Below are 25,345 nucleotides of genomic sequence, written 5' to 3' on the forward strand. Positions count from 1 at the left end.
GCCCCCCTGACTCCCCCTCTCCGGACAGCGCCCCGGTGCATTGTGGGTGCAGTCCGTTGTTCATTTGCCATTCGACCTCAGCCGTGCAGGAAAGACGCGTCTGTGGCGCCATCTCTTCCACGGTGTTCGGCTCGGGGCTGGACGAGGTGCCGCTGGGGGAAGGAGGCCGGCTGCGTACGATACGTCGGCCGCCGTGTGAGCGGTTCAGTGAGGCGGCTCCCGGTTGGCAGACACATCACGTCTCACGCAGCGGCGGAGGCACGAGGAAGGGCGCGTGGCTGCCCCCCCCCTCGCCCGGCGGGAGCTCGCGGTCTCCGGTTGGGACTGCCCGGGAGACGCAGACATGGCGGAGATGAACCGCAGGACCTTGGCCTTCCGGGGAGGTGGCGGCCTGCCCGTCGCGGGACCCCCTGTGAACAATAACAACAATGGCGTCGGCTCCGGGGTGCTCTCAGTGGAGGAGGCCTCGGCCTGGGCCCTGGGCCGGCAGCTGAATGGGGGAGGCGGCCGCGGCGGCCCAGACGAGGAGGAGGTGGAAGTGGAGCTGGAGGCCGAAGGCCTGCTGGATGACGATGAGGAGGAGACCGAGGCCTACCCCGGGGTGGTGCTGGGCGCCCGGGGGGAGCACCGGCAGAGTGCGGCGGGCAGCGCGGTGACCGGGGCCTCTGTGAGCGGGGACAGCAGCGACGACGAGGAGGAGGATGACGAAGAGGAGGAGGAAGACGAGGAAGCGGCGGCCGGTCAGGGCGGGACGGGAGAACCGGCGGCCGCGGAGGAGGGAGACGGACACCGGCGCTTCGGCCTGATCCCCGCCGCCCGCTCCCAGTCCCTGCTGCCCAGCCTGCACTGCTCCTTCCATGGCTCCTGGCTGCAGGAGTTCCCCTGGCTGCGCTTCTGCCAGGAGACCGGCCTGATGTCCTGCGCCTGGTGCCACAAGGAGCCCGGCCAGGGCGGCCACGACGAGCTGGCCAAGGGCACCCGCAACTACAAGAGGGTCCTGCTGGTCCGGCACTGCCAGTCCGCGGAGCACCGACTTGGCGACCCCGCAGCCCAGGTAAGGACGCGGCCGCCACTGCTCTCACTCCTTGACCGCTGGGCACCATTATTATATACTGTGTACACCCTTATTATTATTATACAGTACTATCATGCCTGCCTTGCCCCGTGTTTATTATACCGTGTGTCCAGCCCTGTCATGTCTGCCATGCCCCTGGATTATTATACATTGCACACCGGGTGGGTGACTCCCAGGCAGATCTGTGTCTCACACGGGACACATTCATGGGCTGCCTGCAGGGACTGGCTATACAGGGGTTAATTAACCTGATCACGTGCATAGGAGGAGACGGGGACCCGAAAACATGAATGTAGTGGAGGAGAGGGGGACGCGATCCCATGCATAGTGAGGGGGGTACGCGATCGTGGGTATAGTAGAAAAGAAAGGGGGACGCGATCACATGCAAGGTAAAAGCGGGGGGGGGGGGGTGTACGCGATCACGGGGTTAGGGGGACGTCATTGTTGGGTAGATAGGTAGAGTGTCCTTGCAGATATCACTGCGCCTCCCCCCCTGTGTAAGCTGATTACTGTATCTGCCTTTCCCCGGGAGGGGTGGGGTGAGGAAGGGGTGACCTACATACACTAAGAGGGGCCTTGGCTGGCTGGTGAGGGACCCAGGCCGGAAGCTGCTCCCCGCCCTTCTGCCAGTCCCCCATCTCCCCTTCCTGTCAACCCCCCTCTATCCCCAGGTGGGCGCCGGGTCAGGGACGTGTCACTACGTGGCTGCTCCCCAATGGGTATTTATGACAGCCCCGGCAGGGTGGTTCCCGGTCAAGCTCTCTGTGCATGTCCCTGTGTGTTATTGCCAGTGTCCATGTGTGATGATGTCATGCTGCTGGCTGCAGATGCTGCCTCTTTCCGTGCTCTGAGAGTGCTGCACAGATATCACAGCCTCAATGTAGTGTGTAGTCACAATGTTTGTCCTGCAAACCAACATGTAACTTGGACCATTTTGATGTTCACATCAGCTCCCAGGGCAGTTTATGTCCATCTTTATAACTGCTATGAGCTTTATGTCTTGTAGTCTTACTTTATATCCAATTTAGCTGCAGAATGTATAACGTAAAATCAGAAGGTATCTGCTTTCAGCAGGTGTTTAATATTATAGCATTGTGTTGTAATATCCATGCAAATGGCAGCCTATAGGACAGGAACATAATAAATTAGATATTGTATATAAAGAACTATCTGTACTTGTGTATTTACAAATTTATGTACTCACCTTTTATAAAGTCTATATATTTTGGGAACTTAAGCTTATGTTGTACATATATATTTGTTTTTAAGGAAGTACAGTTGGGGGCATGAACCTGACTTTATAATTATGATCTGCATACATGTAAAAGCTTTGATGTGATATAACTGGTTGTTTTTCTTACATTGGAGAATTAGTACCTGAACATGTGTGTGCTATGTATTTTAACTATAGAATACATTGAGTTTTATTTTGCTAACCGTTTGATTGTTCTTTACAGGAGCCTGAAATAAAACGGGAAGTGCCAGAAAGCTACAGTGACTATAGTACTAAGCCAAATGAGAATTCCTACTGTTATCAGCTTCTTCAAGAACTCAATGACCAGAGAAAGAAAGGCATTCTTTGCGATGTCAATATAGTGGTAAATGGCAAGGTGTTCAGAGCCCACAAGAATATCCTGGTTGCAGGCAGCCGCTTTTTTAAAACCTTATACTGTTTCACAAACAAAGAAAGCCGTGACCAAACCACTGTTACGTACTTGGACGTTGTTGCTATCCATGGTTTTTCAGTCATCTTGGACTTCATGTACTCTGGTAACCTTGTACTTACCAGCCAAAATGCCATTGAAGTGATGACCGTGGCCAGCTATCTACAGATGACTGAGGTTGTCCAGTCATGTCGTAATTTCATCAAAGAGGCCTTGAACATAAGTATAAAATCTGAAGCTCCCGAGACCGTTGTTGTAAACTATAACAAGAGAAAGAATAAAGATGGGGTTGCTTCCCGGGATCCGAAAACCGCCAGCTTCTGGGCCACCCGTAATCTTACTAGTTTGGCTACCAACGTAAAGCTGGAAACAGATGGGTTCAATTTAGATGAAACGCCTACTGATAACTTCCAAGCCAATGATTCTACATGGATTCAGGACAGCTCCCCAGAAGTGACAGAAATTGAGCCCCCAGCTCAGGGAAAGGTGTTTGTGTGGAATGATATGGGTTCTAATTCAGTCAATGTACAGGAGGCCAGCAAGCCAAGGAGGAAAAACCAAACTACGAAAAGATTTGTTTATAACATCCCTCCGAACAGTGAACTTCAGGTAGATGGTAATACCATGCTACAGCAACCTGTTCCTTACCAAGAAGATGATGTGCAGTGCTTCCAGGATGGAGCAGGTAGGTTGCCGTTCTCAATGTGCTCAAGTCATGGAAAAGTTTACCCTTTATCTCTGTAGGTTTCTTTTATGTCACCATATTCTCCATTTTTTTTCAGTTTTATGTTCTGTCTAGTATTTGCATTGCTAAATGTTTATGTAGAGCTGTACATTTTGTTTTTTCTTTGCCTTTCATATGCTTGCAGAGTTATTTTTGCATGTCAAACGACGTCACTTGCTATGCCTTTCAAACCCCGTTGCAGAAGATTATTGTAGTACATGTATTTTTAACACGAGGACAAAAAATTACTTTAAACAGTTGCATTCGGTTTGTATCATTGGTAGGATGATTGAACATAGCGATTTAAGGCCTATTGTCACTCAAACTTTTGGATGAGTTGATAGTCCATAAAGTAAAGCATTTAGAGAACATGCACTTGGTATGGCCGTGTTTTTTTGTTTTGTTTTTGTGTGTTGAAAACAATTATACTGCAGAGATTTGCTTTTTTTATATGATACCGTTAAAGCCATATTAAGTACATATAACTAGGTGAAATTCAGTATACTGGCTACCTGTTTGTGAGGGTCAACTAATGTTAAAAGTAGTTCAGGTTATTAAGATACCTGTCATTTGTAATGCAAATGATTGCTGCAGTCAATTAGATGCAAACTTTGCACTCAGCCCATCACTCATTGGCCTATATGTATCTAGTACAAGTTATATGAAACAAAGTGGTTGCTACTGCTCAGTGGAAACTTTACACCAAAATGCAGTGTTATGGCCGGTACACAGTAGATGATATGTCGTCCGATCTGGCCGGTTCGGACAACATGTCGGCAACATCATCTAGTGTGTACACTGAACTTCACTGACTATGCGCGCTCCCGCGCATCGCCAGCTACATCGCCCCTCATGCAGGTCCGACGGGTGACATCGCCAGCGAGGGCCATGCTGCCGAATGCAGTATGACCGTAGCGATGAATCTGCTAGTGTGTATGCACTCATCAATGCCAGGACACCTGCCGGGTCCCCTGGCACGACAGCTTGGCTGGGTACACATCGTTAAATGTGTACCCAGCTTTACAGAGCCCTGGGGGATACGCAGTTGGGGAGTCTGGAGAGGTGGTTCCTTAGTAAGAAAACGCTTGTGTCTTGACATATAGCTATTCTGCTAGGTAACAAAAATCCGCATGTGTGGTTTGCCACCAGTAACCTAGCATGCACTTTCTCACCTTCATTGTGACATAGCATTATTGCAGGAAATGATATATAAATCTGCAAAAAGTATGCATGTTTAACCTTCACATGAAGCCTGGAAAGTTCCCGTTTAATGTTTAAAGACATATTTAGATCATAAGTTAAATTGAGAGCTTTATAAACTTGTGAATTTAACAGGACTCCAAGAGCTCAATTTAATTGAACGCGGATTAAATAGCGCCGGTAGGGAGCTCCTGGAGCAATTCAATTCAGTGCGCTGTTATGTCAGAGAATGCCCGTTCTCCTGCCCCTCGCACCTTAAACGGTGTTTAGTTGCAAGAGGAAATCCTTAACAGCGCGCTGAATTGAATAGCTCCGGGAGCTCCCTCACGGTGCTATTTAATTTGCGTTCAATTGAATCGAGCCCCAACATTTAAATTCCATTTTACGGATATCTACCAAACATTAAAGTGAGGGGTGTCTTAAGAGAGGAGGGGACCAGTGTGCATTCCCCAACCGGGGCCCCCTCCTCTCTCCCTGGCGGCCAACTGACGCAGCTGGCCGGCCACCGCCACGTCAGTAGACTCTGGGCACTAGAGTGTCCCCAGAGTCTACTGCTCAAGTGCAGATCGCAGTGGAAATAGCGCGGCCGGCGATTTCCTCACTGTTCAAAACATTGGAAAACGGCCGACGCAGCACTGAGACACTTGACGTGGGACCTCGGAGAGGTAAGTTTTAGATGATATGGGTGCACGGTATGCGGGGCCCCCTGAACCCGGGGGCCCATGTGCACCGCACGCCCTGCACCCATTATTGATACGCCCTTGATTAAACTATTCAAAAAGTTCAGCTATACTGTCTTATTTATCCCTAATCATCTGCTTTTCTGTAATGGGTAAAACCACCTTTGCTGAGGTGATACTTGTGTTTGCTATTATAGGACATGAGCCCCCGGATGTCAGGAATTTATAGCACATCAGAATGGAGACTTTTACTTAACATAAGGATGTGTTCTATATGTTCTTAGTAGATTATGCAACATATAATTCTAAATGCTTTTCCTGTAGACATGGTTCCATTATAAAGATGTCAGTCCTACATGGCATATCTTTCCCATTCAATCCTAATAAATCACATTTGAATATTTGGGAAGATGTGTATCTAATCATTTTTTGTTGTTGCAAACCAATAGTTAGAAGTGATAATTGCGCTGGTGCATTGGGAGTACCATGCTATAGCCTACAATTAAGGAGACGTTTAAGTTGGATTTCAGACTGCCTGCATTTTGCTTTGGGCCTTGGCAATCCAGGCTTAACCATGCAAAATGAAGCCTTATTAAAGAAAAGAAAGCACCTCATTGGTGCCCTTGTGTCATTATAAATAAAGGATAATGATAATATTTGGTTCTCTTTGATTATCCTGCTGAAGTGTTTGTAGATGTGTTTTTGGAGGCATTGGTTTTTACTTAGCATCAAATTGCTTCTGATATCCTGATGGTAGTCACCTGTATTTCTGACAGACTGAGAATCTCTAGAAGTATAGTGGGCGGAGGTAACCATTGCTTAGCCTCATGCTCTTCCTTTGATCTATGAAGGAGTTATGTTTGTATATAAATAGTTTTGTCTATGGTATGTTTTGGCGAATGTTAAATTACCTACAGGTTCAAATGTGCAATGTCTGCAATAGTTTATTAAAGTCATTCTTCTGTAAGCATTTTTTTTTTTTTTTTACCTTGAAATTGACTAAAAGGGTAGTGTCATTTGATATATACAATATCATTTTTTTCATAGACCTGTAAATCCATATCTTTTTATTTATTTTTTTAATTTTAGACAACGTTTAAACTTTATTCATGTTGTCACTTGCTGGTCTGTTGGATGCAGCAAGTGCATTGTCTGATTACTTTTGTTGCATTGCTTACAGTTGGTTGGTATAATTAGGTTGTGTGAAGAACCACACCTAGGGGCTCAATTACATGATGGTTTACTGCTGAGGTGACGCCTGGTCTTGCTATGAAGTCACACCCTCCTCTATGTCTGTAACATGAGATGTACTCAAGACAAAGACCACATACATACAAAGGCTGGGGGTGAAATTACTCGGTTTTGTTTTCAAGAATATTTAAACTCCCTCCCCAGCCCGCACTAGCATTAAGTTGCCTGGATGCAAATCATAGGCCAAATTCTCATGAACATGCTTATTTGTCCTCTATGGGCTCGATTCTATTGAATAGTTCTCTGCGCTAGTCAATTCAGCGCGCTGTTAACGATTTCTTCTCGCACCCCACTAGGGGTGCGAGCAGAAATCTGACAAAAGTACAGGCGCGATGCGAGAGAATGGGCATTCCCCGACCTAACAGCACGCAGAATTGAAAAGGGCCGGGAGCTTCCTCCCTGCGCTATTTACTTCATGATCAATTGAATCGAGCCCTATGACATGTATAAGCTCTTCACATGTCTGTACAAGAGATTATGGGCGGAATTCAATTGACTCCAGCCTCTATCGCGCCCGACGGAGCTATTCAATTCTTGCTCCTGTCGGGCACGATCAGCTGCCAGCGCTACATTTCAGCTCGCAGCCCCTGAGGGATGAGAGCTGAAATGTGCGAAAAGTGACCAGTTTGGGCGCACAAACATCACTTTTCACAATCGCGCCCAGCACTTTGGTCGGGTTTAGCTGCTTTACGCGGCTAAACCCGACCACTTTGGGCGCGATCAGCACGAAAATCTAGAATAATTGCATAGCGGCCCGCGATCTCCTGTCACTTTAGACGGGAGATGCGGGCTGCGAAAACAATTGAATTCCGCTCTATATGTGTGTATCCTGCATATTTGCAAAAGGATCAATGATCCCCATTTTTTTTAAACAAAATATTCCATCCAGCTTCTGTGCATGGCACTCAGTGAACCACACCTTGACCAAATGCACACGTTGGCAATATCTTGTATAATGTTATTAATTACTATATATTTATACATGTTGCTTTCCTCGCAACTTTCCAATTGTGTGAAAAATAAATATTTTTGGGCCTATTTGATCAGTGATGGTGCTTATTCACATGGGCATTTTGCATCTGTTTGGTAGGTCCCCCAAGCCCATTAACCCCCTCCCGTGTTTTCCAAAATCTTTTTTTATCCCTATTCATCATTGAGAAATCATGGTCTGTTTTCTCTGTTCAATACAAAAGCCAGCAGGAATATAGATGTACTGTAAACATTTTTTTCGTTATATAGCACACATTGCAGGGCTTTACAAACATGGGGCCGTATTCAATTCAGAGCAAAAAGCAGTTCTCGCCCGTTTTTTGGAGATAATTTCGCCTGAAAATTTATCTCCGTATTCAATTCCAGTCAGTTTTCGCCTAAGGTACTGCAAACCTTTGAGTTTTTGGGTTTTTTTGTGTGTGCAACTCAATAGTGTTTATGTGAAAACCTGAGATATTGGTGGATCTGATGTGCCATTCCGAAATGGTACATCACGCTGAATTGAACTACTTCCCAATGTATGCTGTTCCCTGACCCTCCCCCTTTTTTGTTTGCTCTCCACTGCGGGGCTAGAATAATATTTAGGGGGTAACTAAATTATTTTCGCCTGCAACTTTAATTAAAGGACGCCCAACAAAGCATTTAAATTTTGCTTCGTCCAGACGTGATATCATTCGGCATCAGCATTCAACACCGGCATTTTTGCGGTGGCGAGCAGAAATGTGCGATAAGTTCATGGTTAGGGCGCCCAAACTGGTGTTTGGATGCCCTAACTGGGACTTTAGATGGGGTCTATTCGGCTAAACTTCATCTGATTGGTCATGACAAGCGTGATAATTAATGGGTGACAAAAACAATTGAATTGCTACACTGGCAGCTCATTAGTTTGTGCGCCACAAAAAAACGATTGAATAACAATTTATTCATTGATTCTCCTCTTATGAAAAATCTGCAAAGTCTGTAGGATCTGGTCCTTTTTATACAGCTGTCAGATACAGTCCCCACTTGCAGGCTCCCAAAGTGCCATGTGGTAAGCTGTTTGTTGCCGGGTGGTGCACACGCAAACAGCCTGGGGAGAACACTGATGCGGTATTGGGCAGGAGGTCTGCGTGATTTTTTTTGCAGAGAAAACCTCGCTCCCAATTGTATATTCCCCTATGTGTCTATCTGAAAGCTTAAATCCTATTCATAAGAGCATGTTTGTTCACTGTGAGGCCAGCCTATTACCCACACATCGGTAACACACACACTGCCATTGTTATGTTTGTACTTGGATTTGACCCCACACCCCTTCTGAATGTGACTTTATAATCTAGATACATTTATGTTCAGGTAGTGCAGTGTATCAAATTTAAGTTCCAAATGATCAGGGTGTTAACAGTGAGACAATAACTGAAAACTATGGGGGGAATTCCATTCAACGCAATGTTGAATATCCGCGGGAGGGAGCTCCCGCAGCTATTCAACACACCGCGCTGTTTGGGCACGCTAAGGATTTCTTCTCGCACCCCCCTGGGAATGCGAGGAGAAATCCGACCAAAGTGCCGGGCGCGCAGCTATTATTCTGCTTTGCGCGGTGCTAACAGCCACACGCCCGGCACTTTGGTCAGAGAATGTCGGTTAACGCGCCTTGACACCCTTGTTAAGGCGCGATAACCGGCATCCTCCGACCACACAGCGCACTGAATTGAATAGCTCCTGGCGCTATTCAATTCGCGTTGAATTGTATCGCCCCCTTTATGAGTCCCATATTAACTTCATTTGGAGTCTACCTAGTATCCAGACTATTCTCCCTGTTTTGATGGGGCTGGTACTTCCCATAAGCCTTACCCCCTGCTGTGGAGGGGAGATGTACAAGCACTTGTAATCTTTTGTTGCATGTGTATTACTTCTGCTCGGTTGTATTGCTTGAATAAAAACTAGAAACATTTCCTGTACAGTGTACTTTTACCAAATTTCATGTTCCTATCATTTCAGTAGTTAACTTCTTGGCAGGAATATGGTTTATCATGGCACCAAACATATGCAATTTGTCTCAACTGAGAGTGAATTATAAAAGTATAACCACAGAGATTTAATGGAGTAATATGAAGGCAGCAGCAGAAGTATACTATTTACCAATAAAGGAAGCTATTCAATTCTTATGTGAGAATTTAGCTCCCAGCTTAAGTGCCCAGGAACTATTCAATTACTTTCCGCAATGGCCATTATTTCCTGGGGTTAGCTGGGTCGATGCAGCTGTCAGATCGCGACTAGCCCCATAGCCCTACGTGACGCGGATTTCTACTCTCACCTCGAGAGTACGAGCAGAAAACCAAGATAAGTGCAGCCTCACAGGGCTAGACGGCTTCAGCGCACTTAGCCCAGGAGCTAAATTCTCGTGTATTAATTGAATTGCCCCTAAGTGTGCTTTGTCATTTTACATGAACAGCTTCTTATTGCTGGAGCTTGTGAACATTTATAACTATACATGAAATGTGCTTGTTTTAATCCATTGTAGCGCATGGGGTCACTTATGTCTCATCCAGATTCAATTAATTTTGAATTTGTTTTACATATAACTTGTTTTAGGGTCAGATACCACCTGATATTTTACACACAACACCGATCAGCCATAACATTAAAATCACTGACAGGTGATGTAAATAACACTGATTATTTCATTACAATGGTACCTGTTAAGGGGTGGGATTTAGTAGGCAGCTAGTGAATACTCCGTTCTTGTAGTTAATGTGTTGGAAGCAGGAATAATAAGCATCTGAGCTTGACAAAGGCCACATTGTGATGGCTAGACAACTGGGTCAGAGCATCTCCAAAACGGCAGGTCTTGTGGGGTGTTCCCAATATGCAGTAGTTAGTTTCTACCAGTAGTGGTCCAAGCAAATACAGTCAGTAAACTGGGTGCCCAATGTTCATTGATGCTTGTGGGGAGCAAAGGTTAGCTGTCTAGTCTGATCCCCGTAGAAGAGCTTCTGTAGCACAAATTGCTGAAAAAGTAAATTCTGGCTATGGGGACGATTCAATGCGAATTGAATAGCGCCGGGAGCTATTCAATTCAGTGCGCTGTGTGGTCGGAGAATGCTGGTTATTGCGGTCATCGCGCCTTAACACCCTTGTTAAGGCGCGGTAACCGGCATTCTCTGACCAAAGTGCCGGGCGCGCAGCTGTTAGCGCCGCGCTATGTAGAAAAACAGCCGCACGCACTGCTCTTTTGTCGGATTTCTCTTCGCATCACCAGGGGGTGCGAGAATAAATCCTTAGCGCGCCCAAACAGCGCGGTGTATTGAATACCTTAGGGAATCTTTCCCGTCACTACTCAATAGCACATTGAATTGCATTCCCCCCCCCCTATATTAGAAAGGTGTCAGAATACACAGTACATTGCAGCTTGCTGCTTATGGGACTGACCCCTATCCACCGCTGAAAGCACCTATAATGGTAGTGTTCTTTCTAGCACACTGCATCGTTCACAAGCCGTGCAGCTCCTGTTTTTCTGCCTGGGGTGTGTCTCTCTGCTCTGGTGCTTCTAGCAAACACTTGTATGTTTCTTAGCTGATGCAACAAACTGCTGAGATACATACCTGGGTATACTAGAAACACCAAACCAGAGAGCAACATCCCAGGCAGGAAAGAGGAACTGCACAGGTTGTGACAACTGCAGGGTGCTATAGTGAACACTACAATGGGCATGTGAGCATCAGAACTGGACTGTGGAGCAATGGAAGAAGGTGGCCTGGTCTGATAAATAAAATTTTCTTTAGCATCATGTGGATGGCTGGGTGCGTGTGTGTCATTTACCTGGAGAGCTAGCAAATCTTGGGTCCTGGCATTCATGTGGATGTTGCTTTGATATGAACCACCTACCTATACTTTGTTGTAGACCAAGTACATCCCTGATGGCAGTGACCTCATTCAGCAGGATAATGTGCTCTGCCACACTGCAAATATTTTTCGGGAATCTTTGAGGAACATGGCAAAGAGCTCAAGGTGTCGACTTGGCCTCTAAATTCCCTAGATCTCAATCCGATTGAACACCTGTGGGTTCTACTGGTAAAACTGAGCCATGGTGGGCGATTCAATTCAACACGAATTGAATAGCGCCGGGAGCGAGCTCTCCTAGAAAATTACAGGTCTTAAAGCAGGGATGGGGAACCTCAGGCCCCCGGAATCATTTGGTCTGGCCCTCTGTGCTTTATTCTACTGGCCTCATCTGGCTAGCAGGGTGCCTAAAAGGGCAACCTACAGCCTGAATCTATGCAGCAGTGCCGCCTGGCGCTTCCTTAGGACGCTTCAGACGGTCACACTGCTGTCCTAACAGCTCCCCGGAGCATCCTCAGGATTCTCCGGATATTGCTGTAATCACCGGTGATTGTGGCCCCGCCCTGTGTGACATCACACGTAGGGGGCGTGGCCTGCACGGGCCCGCAAATAATATATATATCAAAATGGCCCTCGGCAGAAAAAAGGCTCCCCACCACTGTCTTAAAGGATCTTTTGCTAACGTCTTGATTACAGATACCACGGGACACCTTCAGAGATCCATTCCTCGATGGGTCAGAGCTGTTTGGCGGCATGAGGGAGACCTACACAATATTAGGCAGGTGGTTTTAATGTTATGGCTGATCGGTGTATATGCTTTCACTGTGCTGGCTAAACCCACATAGCAGAATCTTATGAGGCACCAAGGAAGATTTGCATTTGTTGACATAACACTTATAGTTTACTGATGCATTGTAATTGCTCTCAAAATGTGTTAAGGGGGGTATCCACTAGACGATAAAGTTGAACGATTGAACGATAATGATAAAATCGTTCGATAATCGTTCAAACATCGTTTGAACATCGTTTGCAAATCGTGCAGTAATTGTTTCTAACGATGTACGATGCGCGCTCCCGCTGGTCGTTTGATCGTCTCCTCCATCGACTGAACATGCAGGTCAATTTCACTTGATTGCTTACAAATCGTTTACACATCGTTTACACATCGTTCATGCTGAACGATCAAACGATGAACCACTGTCTGCCCACTATAGCTGAAAGCTCTCAATCACAGATTAAAACAACATAGTTTATTGTTAGATCTTTTGCAAATCGTTTGCAAATCTTTTGCAAATCCTTTGCAAATCCTTTGCAAATTGTTCAGAGTGGAAGATCATATTTCAAGGGAAACTTCAAGGGAAAATCGTTAAGAGGTTGGACAGGGATAAAATCGTCTAGTGGATGCCCCCCATTAGGCACATTGGTTACAGGGCTCCTGGAATTTGTCTAGCCCTGTTCATGTATATGGATACCTCGTTTAAGGAGAAATGTATCAAACCTTCAAAAATAAAAACCGATGTAGATGAACCAATCAGCTTCTAGTTATAATTTCTTGAGTACAATTCATAATATAATAAACTCTGAAGGGAATCGGTTCCCAGCACAGGGATATAGCTACCAGGTTAAGTGCCCAGAGCTTTTCAATAACCGCATCACGCCCGGCACTTCAGTCAGGAGATTATGATTACTGCGACTAATGGCTGGGGCATAGTCGCCATAACCCACATTTCCTGACTACCAGATGCAATTGTGTTAGCGCACGTGGTAGCCCTGAGGCACAAATGAAGTCAGATTTCTGCTGTCATCCTCAGGAGTGAGCAGAAATTGCTAGTCATAGGTTTACCGTGCCTGCAATTGAATAGGTCTTCCTACTTCACCGGAAGCTACATCACCACGCTGGGAATTCAATCCCCCCATTATTTGTAATGGGCAACTTCTACATCTGTCTTTTTTTAATATTTTTAGAAGGTTTGTTACCTCTGCGCCTTACTGACCTTTATTTAAGTTTAGCATGTTTCTGACTTTTATGTTTTTGTGTTTGTTTTTTAGGGCCCTCCAGTGAGTTTAAGTTTGGTATGTTCCCAGAATCGTGGCCAAGAGAAACGTGGGAAAACGGTAACTTATTACTTCTACTAGGTGTTGTTTTTGTCCCCCCCCTCCCTCCTCCATTTGCATGTGTTACATTTTCTCTTAGAAATGCTTTAGATTTCTTCCTTGTAGTAAGTTTGTTAGGATTAAGTCATCTCCTATGTATAGGAAATGTATAAAAAAAAAAAATTCATAAAGTTTCAAGTTACAGTGCTGACAGGTGAAGAAGCTTATGTTATATAGCTCAGTGCTGTCCTAATATTTACCTGAAGAATGCTGCATATATGTCGTTATCTGCTCACATGCCCTATATTGCTAAAATAACCCCTATAGTACAATACTAACGCCAGCACTTAATAAGAACAGCTGGTGAAGACTGGATGTCCTTGGTGCTACATAAAGGCCCTGAATCTTTGGTCCTTGTTAGTGTGACACAGCAAGGAGAGAATGCTATTGGTGCTCGCCTTTTATCTCACCGATAGGTATCTAGGTGGAAGGAATTCAATTGTTTTTTACAGTCACAGATGTAAATGGTATAGATTGACGAGCCATCATTGTGGGGTAGGATATAGGAAGAGGCTTGAGGTATGGGGATTTTGATTACAAGGAGAGGGGTTCTTCACATCCAGATGGATCCGCGTGTGTGTGTGTGTGTGCGCGCGCGCGACAAGGGTGTCATCTGTTAATCGCCTTGAGGATTGATCAGGTCGCATATAATAGTTGTGTGATTTAAAAAGACTGGTGCAGTAATTGTGCCTGAGCAAAAGTGTTGCCACTTAACTAGTAAGGGACTATTAACACTGTATGGGATCAATCCAATTACTTGCAAAGTGCTTAAGCTCACAGCGCTTAAGCGTCGGCAACGCACTGTATCTCACACCCCTCTCGGCCCACTCCGAGCTTGAATTGGCATCATTTTGCTTGGAGCCCTATGGGGCTGCGAGCACTTCATGCAAATCGAGCTGCCGTAAAGTGTGGCTATTGCCGCGATGACTCGCACCTGCGAGTACATCGTGTGTAATTGTATTGACCCCTATATTTTTTCTTTTCCCTTTTATCTAATGTAAATATTTATGGATTAATGTGTGAATATTTAATTTTGGGGTTTGCCTAACATTTATGATAGTACTATTAAGTCTAATTTCTATGAAAAATACAGGGTTGTTTCAAAAAGAAGCAGAATTTTATAAATTGTTAAAACTGTAACTATACAAGATAACGACACTCCCCATACATAGTTTCAAAGACATACTGTGGAAGCTTTAACTACGGAAAGCCGTGGTGATGTAAGCAACCGGAAGTGCGTCACGTGACCAGCCAGGCAAGATGGCTGCAAATGCTGTGGAGAAGGTGTTGTGTACTCTAAGTAAAACTGATCCTATTACAGTTGTGCAACAACATTTTAGTACGCGTTTCAGGAAATAACAACCGACTGGACAATCCATCTACAACTGGCGCAAGAAATTTTAAACAACTGGAAATTCGTGTAAAGGTTAAAACCCTAGGCAACCAGGTGTATCTGATGAATAAGTGGAGCATGCTCGCGCAGCCCAAAGAACCACATCGAGGGCAAGTCTGGAGTAAAAATTTCCACAACCGACTATTTAGGAAATTTTGCGACAGCAGCTGCAAATGACTCCCTACAAACTGCAGTTATTGCAGGGTGTAAGTCACCAGGAGAAAAATCACACGTCGTGATTTCTGTGCAGGAATGATAGAGCGTTGTGAAGAAGAGGATTTTATTGAGCGTCTCATTTTCAGCGGTGAGTCGACCTTCCACACTAGCAGGAAAGTTAACAAACAGAATGTTTCCACATGGCGGACTGAGCATCCGAGATCAACAGTGGACCATGGGAGGGATTCCTACGAAGGTTAATGACTTCTGTGCTATATCCTGTAAAAAAAAAAAAGTGTATGGCCCTTTTCCAAGAAAAAAATGTAACTGGAACGTCTTATCCTGATATGCTTATTAATTGGTTAATGACTCAACTGCACGAAGACAGTGACCACTTAATTTTTTTCTACAAGATGGAGACTGCAACACTGGCAGCATGAAGTTTGAAACTCCTTCCACAGCGCTGGATTGGCCATGCAACAGATGGCCGCAACAAAGTCCCGATCTATCAACCTCTAACTTTTTATTATTTATTTTTAATGGGGGATCTGTCAAGGACAAGGTCTTCGTCCCTCTTTGGCCCTCATTCAGAGCTGTACGCTCTGAGCAGAGCGCACGCTCTGAATGAGGGCCGCCCTCCATAATTATGGAGCGTCCTCCTGGACGCTCGTATAGCTGTGGGTCACCACCCACAGCCTATACGAGCGTGCAGTTTGATGGCCGCGATGGTCTTGACCATCGCGACCATCGCCACTGCGAGCCGGAGCCTGCGGTTGAGGTTTTCAACCGCAAGGCCCGGAGTGATTTTGGCTCTATCAGAGCCAAAATCACTCCCACTGACATCACTAGTGATGTCAATGGGCCGGCTTCTGAAGGTAGGCGTTCCCTTGGGAACGCCCCCGTCAGGGAGGCATGCCCACCAAAGGGGGCGTGCTGTCATTCAACATCGACAGCACGCCCCCTTTGATCAGACACAACGAGCGAAGGAAAGTCCTTCGCTCGTCGCGTCTGGCGCATGCGCAAGACGGAGCTCCTGCCGTCGTGCGCATGCGCAGTGCACAACATCGACCCACTTGCGAGCGGACAGCCGCTCGCGAGTGGGTCTGAATCAGGCCCTTTGTCTGTTTAATCTCGATCTGAAGCAACATATCACAACACCTATTGCTGGAGTTGATGCAGACATGTTAACGTGTGTTTGGCAAGAATTCTACTACCCTGTTGATATCTGCCATGTGTATCAAGGTACACACATGGAATATCTGTGAGTTGCTGTAATATATTTCCCTGGTATCTTTACACATCTGTGTATGGTGAGTGTCGTTATCATAGAGTTTATTAATTATTGAAAATATCAACTATTTCTTTTATAAAAAAAACTCTATAAATATTATTGCATTCATCTTATTTGTGAATTTTTGTTTTTAACTTCTGGTGGGATATGTATGCTGTGAGAATAATACCCCTTTCACACTGCCATAAAATAACCCGGGTTTACTGCATATGAACGCGCTGCTGTGCAGTGTGAAAGGGCCCAGTTGAAATAACCCAGGTTGAGCGACCTGGCATTTCAACCTGGGTTAACGAGCAGGGCTCAACCCGGCTCGCAGTGCGGTGTGAACGGGTAACCCGGGTCAAGGTGCCCGGGTCCTGTTCACTGCATAGGGAGAGCCTCCAAGCGCCGGCTCAGCAGCGATGGCGGGGACGTCATCGATCTGGCATTAGTGCCAGGTCAGGCCGCCAATCTGAAATGGGTATCAGGCGGGTTGTACCCAGGATCGACGCTTGTACACATCCCGAGTGTGACCCGCCAATTGCGATGTGAAGGAGGTATAGGTGATCAGCTCTTAATTTGAGTTTACTAACTTTTAGTAATTGGGAAATGTTCTGTCTGATGCTGTTTGTGCATCTAACAGGTGCCCGCGGGTAAGCGTTGGACTTGTGGACATGCGTATACAGCCACAGAGGCGAGTTCAGCTGCTATTGCCTGTGATTGTACGCCGTTGCAATGGCAACTTGCCCCTAATTGAATTGACCCCTTAGGGCGGTATCCAATTAGCTCCGAACATTGTATGAGCGCTAATGGATATCCTGGGGCTATCCAATAACCCCGATGTCCGACCCGACGCCAGCCCTTATCAGAGATTTTTACGGAACCTGATGTGTTCTGAACAATTGCAGTTTTTTTGTTTCCTTTAGCACAATGGCGAAAACACTTGTTTATGGGCGAATTATGCTATTTGTACGCCCGAAACAACAGAGGGTGAAAAAAAAATCGGCTAAAAAAATGGGATTGCCGGTGTAAAATTCTTGTTTCTGGCCCCTGAAAAAATATTGGGGCTAATTGGAGCTGGGTACACACGTAAAGATTTTCTGTCCATCTAGTTGATTGGTTGGAATGAAAATCTGGTAACGTATGGGAGTAACTGATCAGCAATTTGCTCCTAAATGCCAGAAAACAGATGAAAATGGTCGTTGAGACAAGTTTGTTAAATGTTTGATCTAAACAATTTGTTCAAACAGTTTTTGTCCATTTTCCGGCGTTTGGGAGCAAATTGCTGATTGTCATTTACTTTCATACCTTACCAGGTTTTCATTCCAACCAATCAACTAGTTGGATGGTTGGACAGAAAATCTTTAGGTGTGTGCACTCTTATGGAGCGTACACACGGTCAGATTTGTCAGACTTGTCAGATGAACGACTGAACGATTAAACGATTTGAAAGATTTGAACGATTTTACCAAAGTTTTGAACGATTTGAACGATTGAACGATTTTTGACTGCATTAAAATGAATGGAATCGTCCAAGTCTGACTGCAAACCCATCAGATGTCAGATATCGTTATCTGACAAACGGGAACGCGCATCGTTGATCGTCCGTCGTTCAGGCATGTCAGATATGAACGATTTTCCTTCAGATATGAACGACTGAACGATTTTTAAATCGTTATCGTTCATATCTGAAGGAAAAATCTGATCGTGTGTATGCACCATTATGGTGCATACACACGATCAGATTTTTCCTTCAGATATGAACGATAACGATTTTAAAATCGTTCAGTCGTTCATATCTGAAGGAAAATCGTTCATATCTGACATGCCTGAACGATGGACGATCAACGATGCGCGTTCCCGTTTGTCAGATAACGATATCTGACATCTGATGGGTTTGCAGTCAGACTTGGACGATTCCATTCATTTTAATGCAGTCAAAAATCGTTCAAATCGTTCAAAACTTTGGTAAAATCGTTCAAATCGTTTAATCGTTCAATCGTTAATCTGACAAGTCTGACAAATCTGACCGTGTGTACGCTCCATTATGGTGCATACACACGATCAGATTTTTCCTTCAGATATGAACGATAACTATTTAAAAATCGTTCAGTCGTTCATATCTGAAGGAAAATCGTTCATATCTGACATGCCTGAACGATGGACGATCAACGATGCGCGTTCCCGATGGTCAGATAACGATTTCTGACATCTGATGTGTTTGCAGTCAGACTTGGACGATTCCATTCATTTTAATGCAGTCAAAAATCGTTCAAATCGTTCAAATCGTTCAAACTTTGGTAAAATCGTTCAAATCGTTCAGTCGTTCATCTGACAAATCTGACAAGTCTGACAAATCTGACCGTGTGTATGCTCCATAATGCTGCATACACACACAACGATTTTGTTACCAATGATTTTATTAACTATTTTCTGTCAGGTTATCTGTCAGATTTTTTTAAAGTGTAATGAATGATTTTTTGAACTTCCCTTAATGAAAATTGTTCAGTTGGTCAGTCAGAATAAACTACAAACGGGAACGCGCATGAACAATCATTGTTCATCATTATAACTCAGAAACTGAACGATTTTTTTCAGCGATTGAACGATAACGACGTCGTTATAGTTAAATCGTTCAAAAAATTGTTACGTGTGTATGCACCTATTTAATGTGTTAATTCAAAATATATATATATTTTTTTATCCTTTAGGAGATGCTTCAGCTGGGCTTATGAATAAGTTAAAATGTCCTCACTGCAACTATGTAGCAAAATACAGAAGAACGCTTAAGAGACACTTACTAATTCACACTGGGGTGAGATCTTTTAGCTGTGACATCTGTGGAAAGCTGTTTACTCGCCGAGAACACGTCAAGAGACATTCCTTGGTAAGTTGTACTGCTCCTGGCTTGTCATTAAATGACACTATGGGTAAATTACAGCTTGTTCCTCTATGAAAGAGCAGTTTGGATTATTTATAACTGAGTTTCCCTACTCTATTAATTGGCCCAAGAAGGAATTTCACAGTTGCATGCTTCCTTTCCTGCATTATGTCACACGTCAGGTGTGCAATAGTCTGTAACTATGTACGATTTAGAGGGTTAAGGTTTTTGGTGTTTTTTGAGGGGAGGGGGGGGGGGGGAGTTTCCTCATGTTTTTTTAGTTTTGTATTTTGCAATTTACAATACCTAGAAACTTGATGCAAAAAAACCCTCCTCCTCTCCATGCTTCTGTTGAAGCTGTAGAGGATACGTACTGGATCGTGCCCCGTGTGCAAATCGCTCACTGGGCGGCAATTGTTCCATCTCGCTGACTCCACTAGCCCCACCCAGACTATGGTATTGACGTCTCTCTTAAGCGGCCCATACACTGTGCAATTTTTTCTTTTTTTTTGCACGATATGGCAGACTTAGATCAATCGTATGCTTAAGGGAAGAAACTCAAGATAAATCATACAACACATCTTAACGTTAGGATATCGAACCGTGTGTGGCCAGCTTAAGGGGCCCATATATCAACGAGTTCTATTATACACAACAAGTTCTAAAACTTGTTGCATATGATAAATGTTTCTCAAGCCATTCGGCTCCCAACTGTTATTTTTCAAAGGGATGACAGTTGAGAGCTGATTGGCTGGAGCACCATTATCATGCGCAACAAGTTTTAAAACTTGTTTGAAATATTTCTGTGTTTGAAAAAGTCTGTTTCATGTTCTTTAAATAAGCCAATATGAGCTGCAACTTGCATTTGGATTTTGTTATTTAATGTGATGGGCAATCGTTCTAACTAAGGTGATCAGTGAATAAATAATGTATGGATACATTTTTAATTTTTTTAGGAGGTAGTGTGTTTGAGCTGGGATTGTCCTAACTTTCCACTCCCCTCTGAATTACACTCTATACACTTCCCCCTGTGTGGCAGGAGGGGGGAAGTGTATAGATGTGGGAGATGGTCTTCTCTAAAAAGACAGCAGAAAATACCCTAAGGTGGTGCTTCAGATGGGCTGATTGTATTGAAATGCTATTACCGTAGTCCTTCTGTTTTTTTTTTTTTACTTCTTCTACTCTGGTGACTAAACCTGTTTTTGTTACCCCCCCCCCCCCCCCCCCCCCAATTCAGGTGCACAAGAAAGACAAGAAATACAAGTGCATGGTGTGTAAAAAGATATTCATGCTGGCAGCAAGTGTAGGAATCAGACATGGCTCTCGGCGCTATGGTGTGTGCGTAGACTGTGTGGATAAATCCCAACCAGGGCTTCAAGAGTCTGGAGTAGAACAGGTGACGGACCCAGACTTTCCGAGGGATGAAGAATATGATGATAATGACCCTGTGGAGACAGTTGATGCAGATGATGATCTAGTGGATGAAGGAGAAGATCAGAATGACCATTCCCGTTGGTCAGAGCAAAATGACCCCTCGCGCTGGGGAGAACAGAACAATTCCTCACAGTGGGAGCGACAGAAACCCCAACCTCGGTGGGACGAGTCAGGAGACGTTTGTATGACAATAGATGACTGACTGCCAATTGGCATTTAAACTCAAGGGTGCTGCAGCTGGATGGAGATGGAAAAGCTGATTGTTGAAACGTTATTGGACTGAAGGCTTACTAATTATGGTACTCTGCTGGACAATAGTTGTTGCTGTGAAAACTGTAGGGTCAAAGCCTTATAGCAAAAAAAAAAGTTTTATTTTATTTTTTATTTGCACAGGACTGTACAGAATACAACCATTTGGTTGAAATTTACAGAGTCCTAACATCTCCAATCAGTTATCAAAGAATTGTATTTTTATTTATAGGATATAGCTATGTTGGTCCTATCAAAGCCTAAAAAACTACTATTGTAATGTTAATTATGTGTATCAGTTAAGTTTTGTTAGAATGAGGAGAGGTTATGTTGAATCAAGGTGTGAATGTGATGTCCCTTACACTACTAGAGGAGTGAATTAACATTCATTTTAAATGCGTTGCTAACCCCTTTCCCCCTGTAAGGATGCAACTGCTTTAAGCTCAACTGCCAGCCCTTCTCTAATGGGTTGTGGGTGAGGTTAAAAATTTGTGTTAGCAAGTTTGTGATGGAGATTGGTTGAAAGACGAAGGAAAAAAAAAGAAATCCTTGCTTGTGTTAGATCACATTTTTCCCACCTGTAGACATTTAGGTTTTTTGAATGATTCACTGTAATTGTATTCACATTTTGTTAAGTTATTTTTATTGTCTGTCGACTTTGTGACCCCCTATGTGTTCACCGCTCTGTCCCTGAAAGTCAGGTCATGCCGAGTGTTTCAGTCACGTGTTTGTGATATCACGAGCTATGATGGGATCATGTCTACATTTCGCATCATATAAAGGGATTACTGAACAGGAGTGATCAGCACGTTTTTCTAGACTGCAAATTTCTCTTTCTAGTTCGGTGACTTACTCATGAATTGCTGCTTTTTAATATTCTCAATATTTTTCATAGAATATGGGTGAATGTAATCTATAATAGTCTGGCAATGTAGACTCCTCCATTGGATGCTCAAGGCTGTTATTTCATCTCCTTAGGTTAAAAGCTGGGTATACATTATACCATTTTATCCCAGATTCCTGACTTTAGCACTTGGCTAGTTATGCATAATTTCTTTTACAGTTGTTTTTTTTTTTTTTTTAATCATGTGTTTTAACAACTGGCCTCTGTTAGAGCAGACACTTTTGTCCTCTTTACCTCGTTAGAAATCCCAGTTGGTAATGCCTATTACCAGGTTGGTCGGATTCAGTTAATTATGCATTAATAAATAGCTCCTTAATTTATGGGCTATTTCAGTGTACGAGAAGAGTCATGTAAGAAATTGGAGTTCCTATTGCTCCTATCTGCCCTATTAATTAAAACATACAATATATTACTACATTTGTTTCTTGAAGTATAACACATTCTGGGTCTGTTGGTCTGTAGGGTTGCACAGGTTTTTCTGTGGGATGTTTCAGGCACTTTCCACAGAAGGAAACCAAGTAGGCGTTCTGTGATGTCGTCCGGACCTGGTGTAAGATCACTGTGTAGTAATGAGCAGCGTTTGTTGGTGGCACGGAGCTTAAGCTATCCTGAACGTACTGTATGTTGTCCTATGTTTTGCTTTGTATCACTTTTTCTTGTTTTTATAATAGATTGAAACTGAATTGTGATAGCTTTGGAGTTTTTATGTAGACTGCCAGGCAATTCTGAGTGCTCAAACAACTTTTCTTATTTTTAAATAAATACTTTGATCGCCCCTTCTGTTAATAGGATTATCCTGTCAGGTTGAGTATTTCAAATGTGTATAAACTGCAATTGTCTTTACAGTTCTATTTATTTTATATATATATTTTTATTTTGGGGGGGTGGGAGCAATATTGCAATGACTATCTATTTAGACAAACCATGAAGTCATAGATTAGCTATTTCTAATGTCTCACCCCCACCTTTTTTTCCTTTTGCTTACACCAGTGCACATGGCCCAGCGTACGACGAGGGCAGTCTGTCTCTCTGGATATATCCCTGGTACTGTTTTATACTAAACTGCTTTTTCAGGAGGTTGATTTATAAGACCTGATCAGCTAAGAAAAAGTGAAAAAAGAAATTCAGAGCAGCAAGAGGCATTTAATAAGTGGCCACTCTATTATCTGGAATGCGCCGCTGCTTTTTTTCAACAGAGTCTGTTTAGTATACGAAATAAAGACTTTTTTTCTCCCAATATTTTTGCTTGAGAAAGCCTTTAATTTCATTTGTCACAATCTAGAAAAAAAGAAAAGTCTGGAGAAATCACCGATTTCTCCGCCTGAGGCACAGGAATGGCGGTATGTGAGCCCTAAGAGGAGATAAGCAGGAAGAGACCGCTCTCTACCCATACTGCATTGCGGGCTCCTTTGGCCAGGATGCTCATGCGTACAGGGCACATGCCGATTTTTTGCAAAGGTGAAAGACTGCACTGGACTCCTTTTTATCTCCTCGCCGGGACATACCTTTGCTGCTGGGCCTGTCCTGGCACCCCAGAAAATATAAATATGGGCATAAAAGGAAAGCGAAAAATGGCAATGTTCTAATACTGCATTTCCCTTTTTACTTTTTAAAAACTCTAAACATCTTTTCTGCCTAACTGATGACACATTCAGTAACCGTTTCCCATTATGATAAAGGAATGCATTTCTACAGTCCAAAAAAATCTCTCCTTTACATCACTGAAAGCATACATAATACAGGTTGAGTCTCCTATATCCGAATATTCCGAAATACGGAATCTTTTTGGCTTGACTGAGAAAATTAAACCTTTGATTTTTGATGGTTCAATGTACACAAACTTTGTCTAAGGCACAAATTATTAAAAATATTGTATAAAATTACCTTCAGGCTGTGTGTATATGAAACATAAATGAATTTCATGTATGTACACAAACTTTGAGCCACAAAATTATTGAAAATATTGTATAAAATTACCTGCAGGCTGTGTGTATAAGGTGTATATATAACATAAATGCATCCTGAGTGTATATTTGGGTCCCAATCCCAAAATATTTCATTATGATATGCAAATATTCCAAAATACGGAATATTCCGTTATCCAAAATACCCCTGGTCCCAAGCATTTTGGATATCGGAGACTCAACCTGTATCTCCTAAACTTCTAAATATTGTAACATTTTTCCTCTTGGTATTTGATTTTTTTTTTTCCAGTGGGGTCCAAAATAAATTTTGTTTTAAAAGTTTAAAAAGAGTGTATTTTAATCATGCTTTTGTGAATATGTAAGTAGTGTATGTCTAAATTTTTTTTTTCTATCCCTCCATTTCTCATCTAGCCTATAAATAGTTTAAATAATTTGCTCCTTGTAGAACTGTCAATATATACATATATATATAAATATATAAATATTATAATATATATACATTTCACAAAAATCTTTCTTAGGAGCAAACTCATTCAGAGCTTAGAACCTCGGACCTGGCTTTAAATTCTGTTGTGCATTTTTTTTTTTTTTTTTTTTTTCCACAAGATCTTATTCTATTGAAACAGAGTTGTTTTCCTACTTCAATCATTTATGTATATTCGATTAAATTATGACCAAATGTGATGTTAGATTGCATACAGTAAATTTAAATATACACTTGGTACACTACATTACTTGTTGTGGCTTTTATTTGGCTTGTCTGTTTTAATGAAATCTGTTACATAACCACTTTTAAAAAAAAAAATTTACTACAACATACTGGGTATGTTGCATGGCAGTGAAAGGTGTGTGCGCGGGCATTCAAGCATTTTTACCATAGTCCAGCGGTTCCTAAACTCCGCCAATACAGTCCCGGTTTTAAGTATAACCATGCTTGAGCCGATATGGTTAAATCGAAATGACTGAGGTACTATTTAAGTCACCATTGCTCAAGCATGGATATTCTTAAAACCTGGACTGCAATAGCATAGTTTGGGAACCTCTACCCCAGACAGAACAAAAGTACGAGGTTCATTCTTTATTCCAGTTGGTCATTCGTTATTGCAGAGGGTCATATATTATTGTTTAACACCCCCCCCCCCCCTTCCCCCTAAATTTTTATTTATAGAAAACTGTTTGCAATATCCAAAAGCCCCCTCACCCCCTTCCGACAAAGTTACATTAAAGGGGACGATTCAATTCAGTGTGAATTGAATAGCGATGTTCAGTCGGACGGGATGTAGTTAAGTCGGAAAATACCGGTTTCTGCGACTTAACCTGGGTGTTTAGTTGCGAGAACCAGAGTTCTCCGACTAAAGGGCCGTCACTAGGGAGGCCAATCCCGGGATTCGGGATTGAAAAATCGCCAACCCGGGATTGGCTTAGTTTTGAAAAAAATGCCCCCTTCCGCCCAGCCCCCACAGTCGTTTACCAGGCAGCGGGGCTTTACGCGGCTGACTGGGCTTCAGAACTGGGTGGGTAGCTGGTCGGGCGCTCCAGCCGGCACAGGGCTGAGCAGACCTGCGTACACAGCCGG

At 43.5% G+C, this 25,345-nt stretch overlaps 1 protein-coding gene across 1 annotated transcript; it reads left to right on the forward strand.

Annotated features, from left to right (window-relative positions):
* ZBTB10 (zinc finger and BTB domain containing 10) lies at positions 1 to 25,345 on the forward strand. Its single transcript, XM_088471421.1, has 5 exons — positions 1 to 1,054; positions 2,533 to 3,424; positions 13,453 to 13,518; positions 19,088 to 19,263; positions 20,495 to 25,345. Exons 1-5 carry the CDS (start codon positions 344 to 346, stop codon positions 20,891 to 20,893), a joined length of 2,244 nt encoding a protein of 747 aa, XP_088327547.1. The 5' UTR covers positions 1 to 343; the 3' UTR covers positions 20,894 to 25,345.

Source organism: Taudactylus pleione, unplaced genomic scaffold (assembly GCF_031769625.1).
Source record: "Taudactylus pleione unplaced genomic scaffold, aTauple2 ptg000114l, whole genome shotgun sequence".
Taxonomy (NCBI): Eukaryota; Metazoa; Chordata; class Amphibia; order Anura; family Myobatrachidae; genus Taudactylus; species Taudactylus pleione.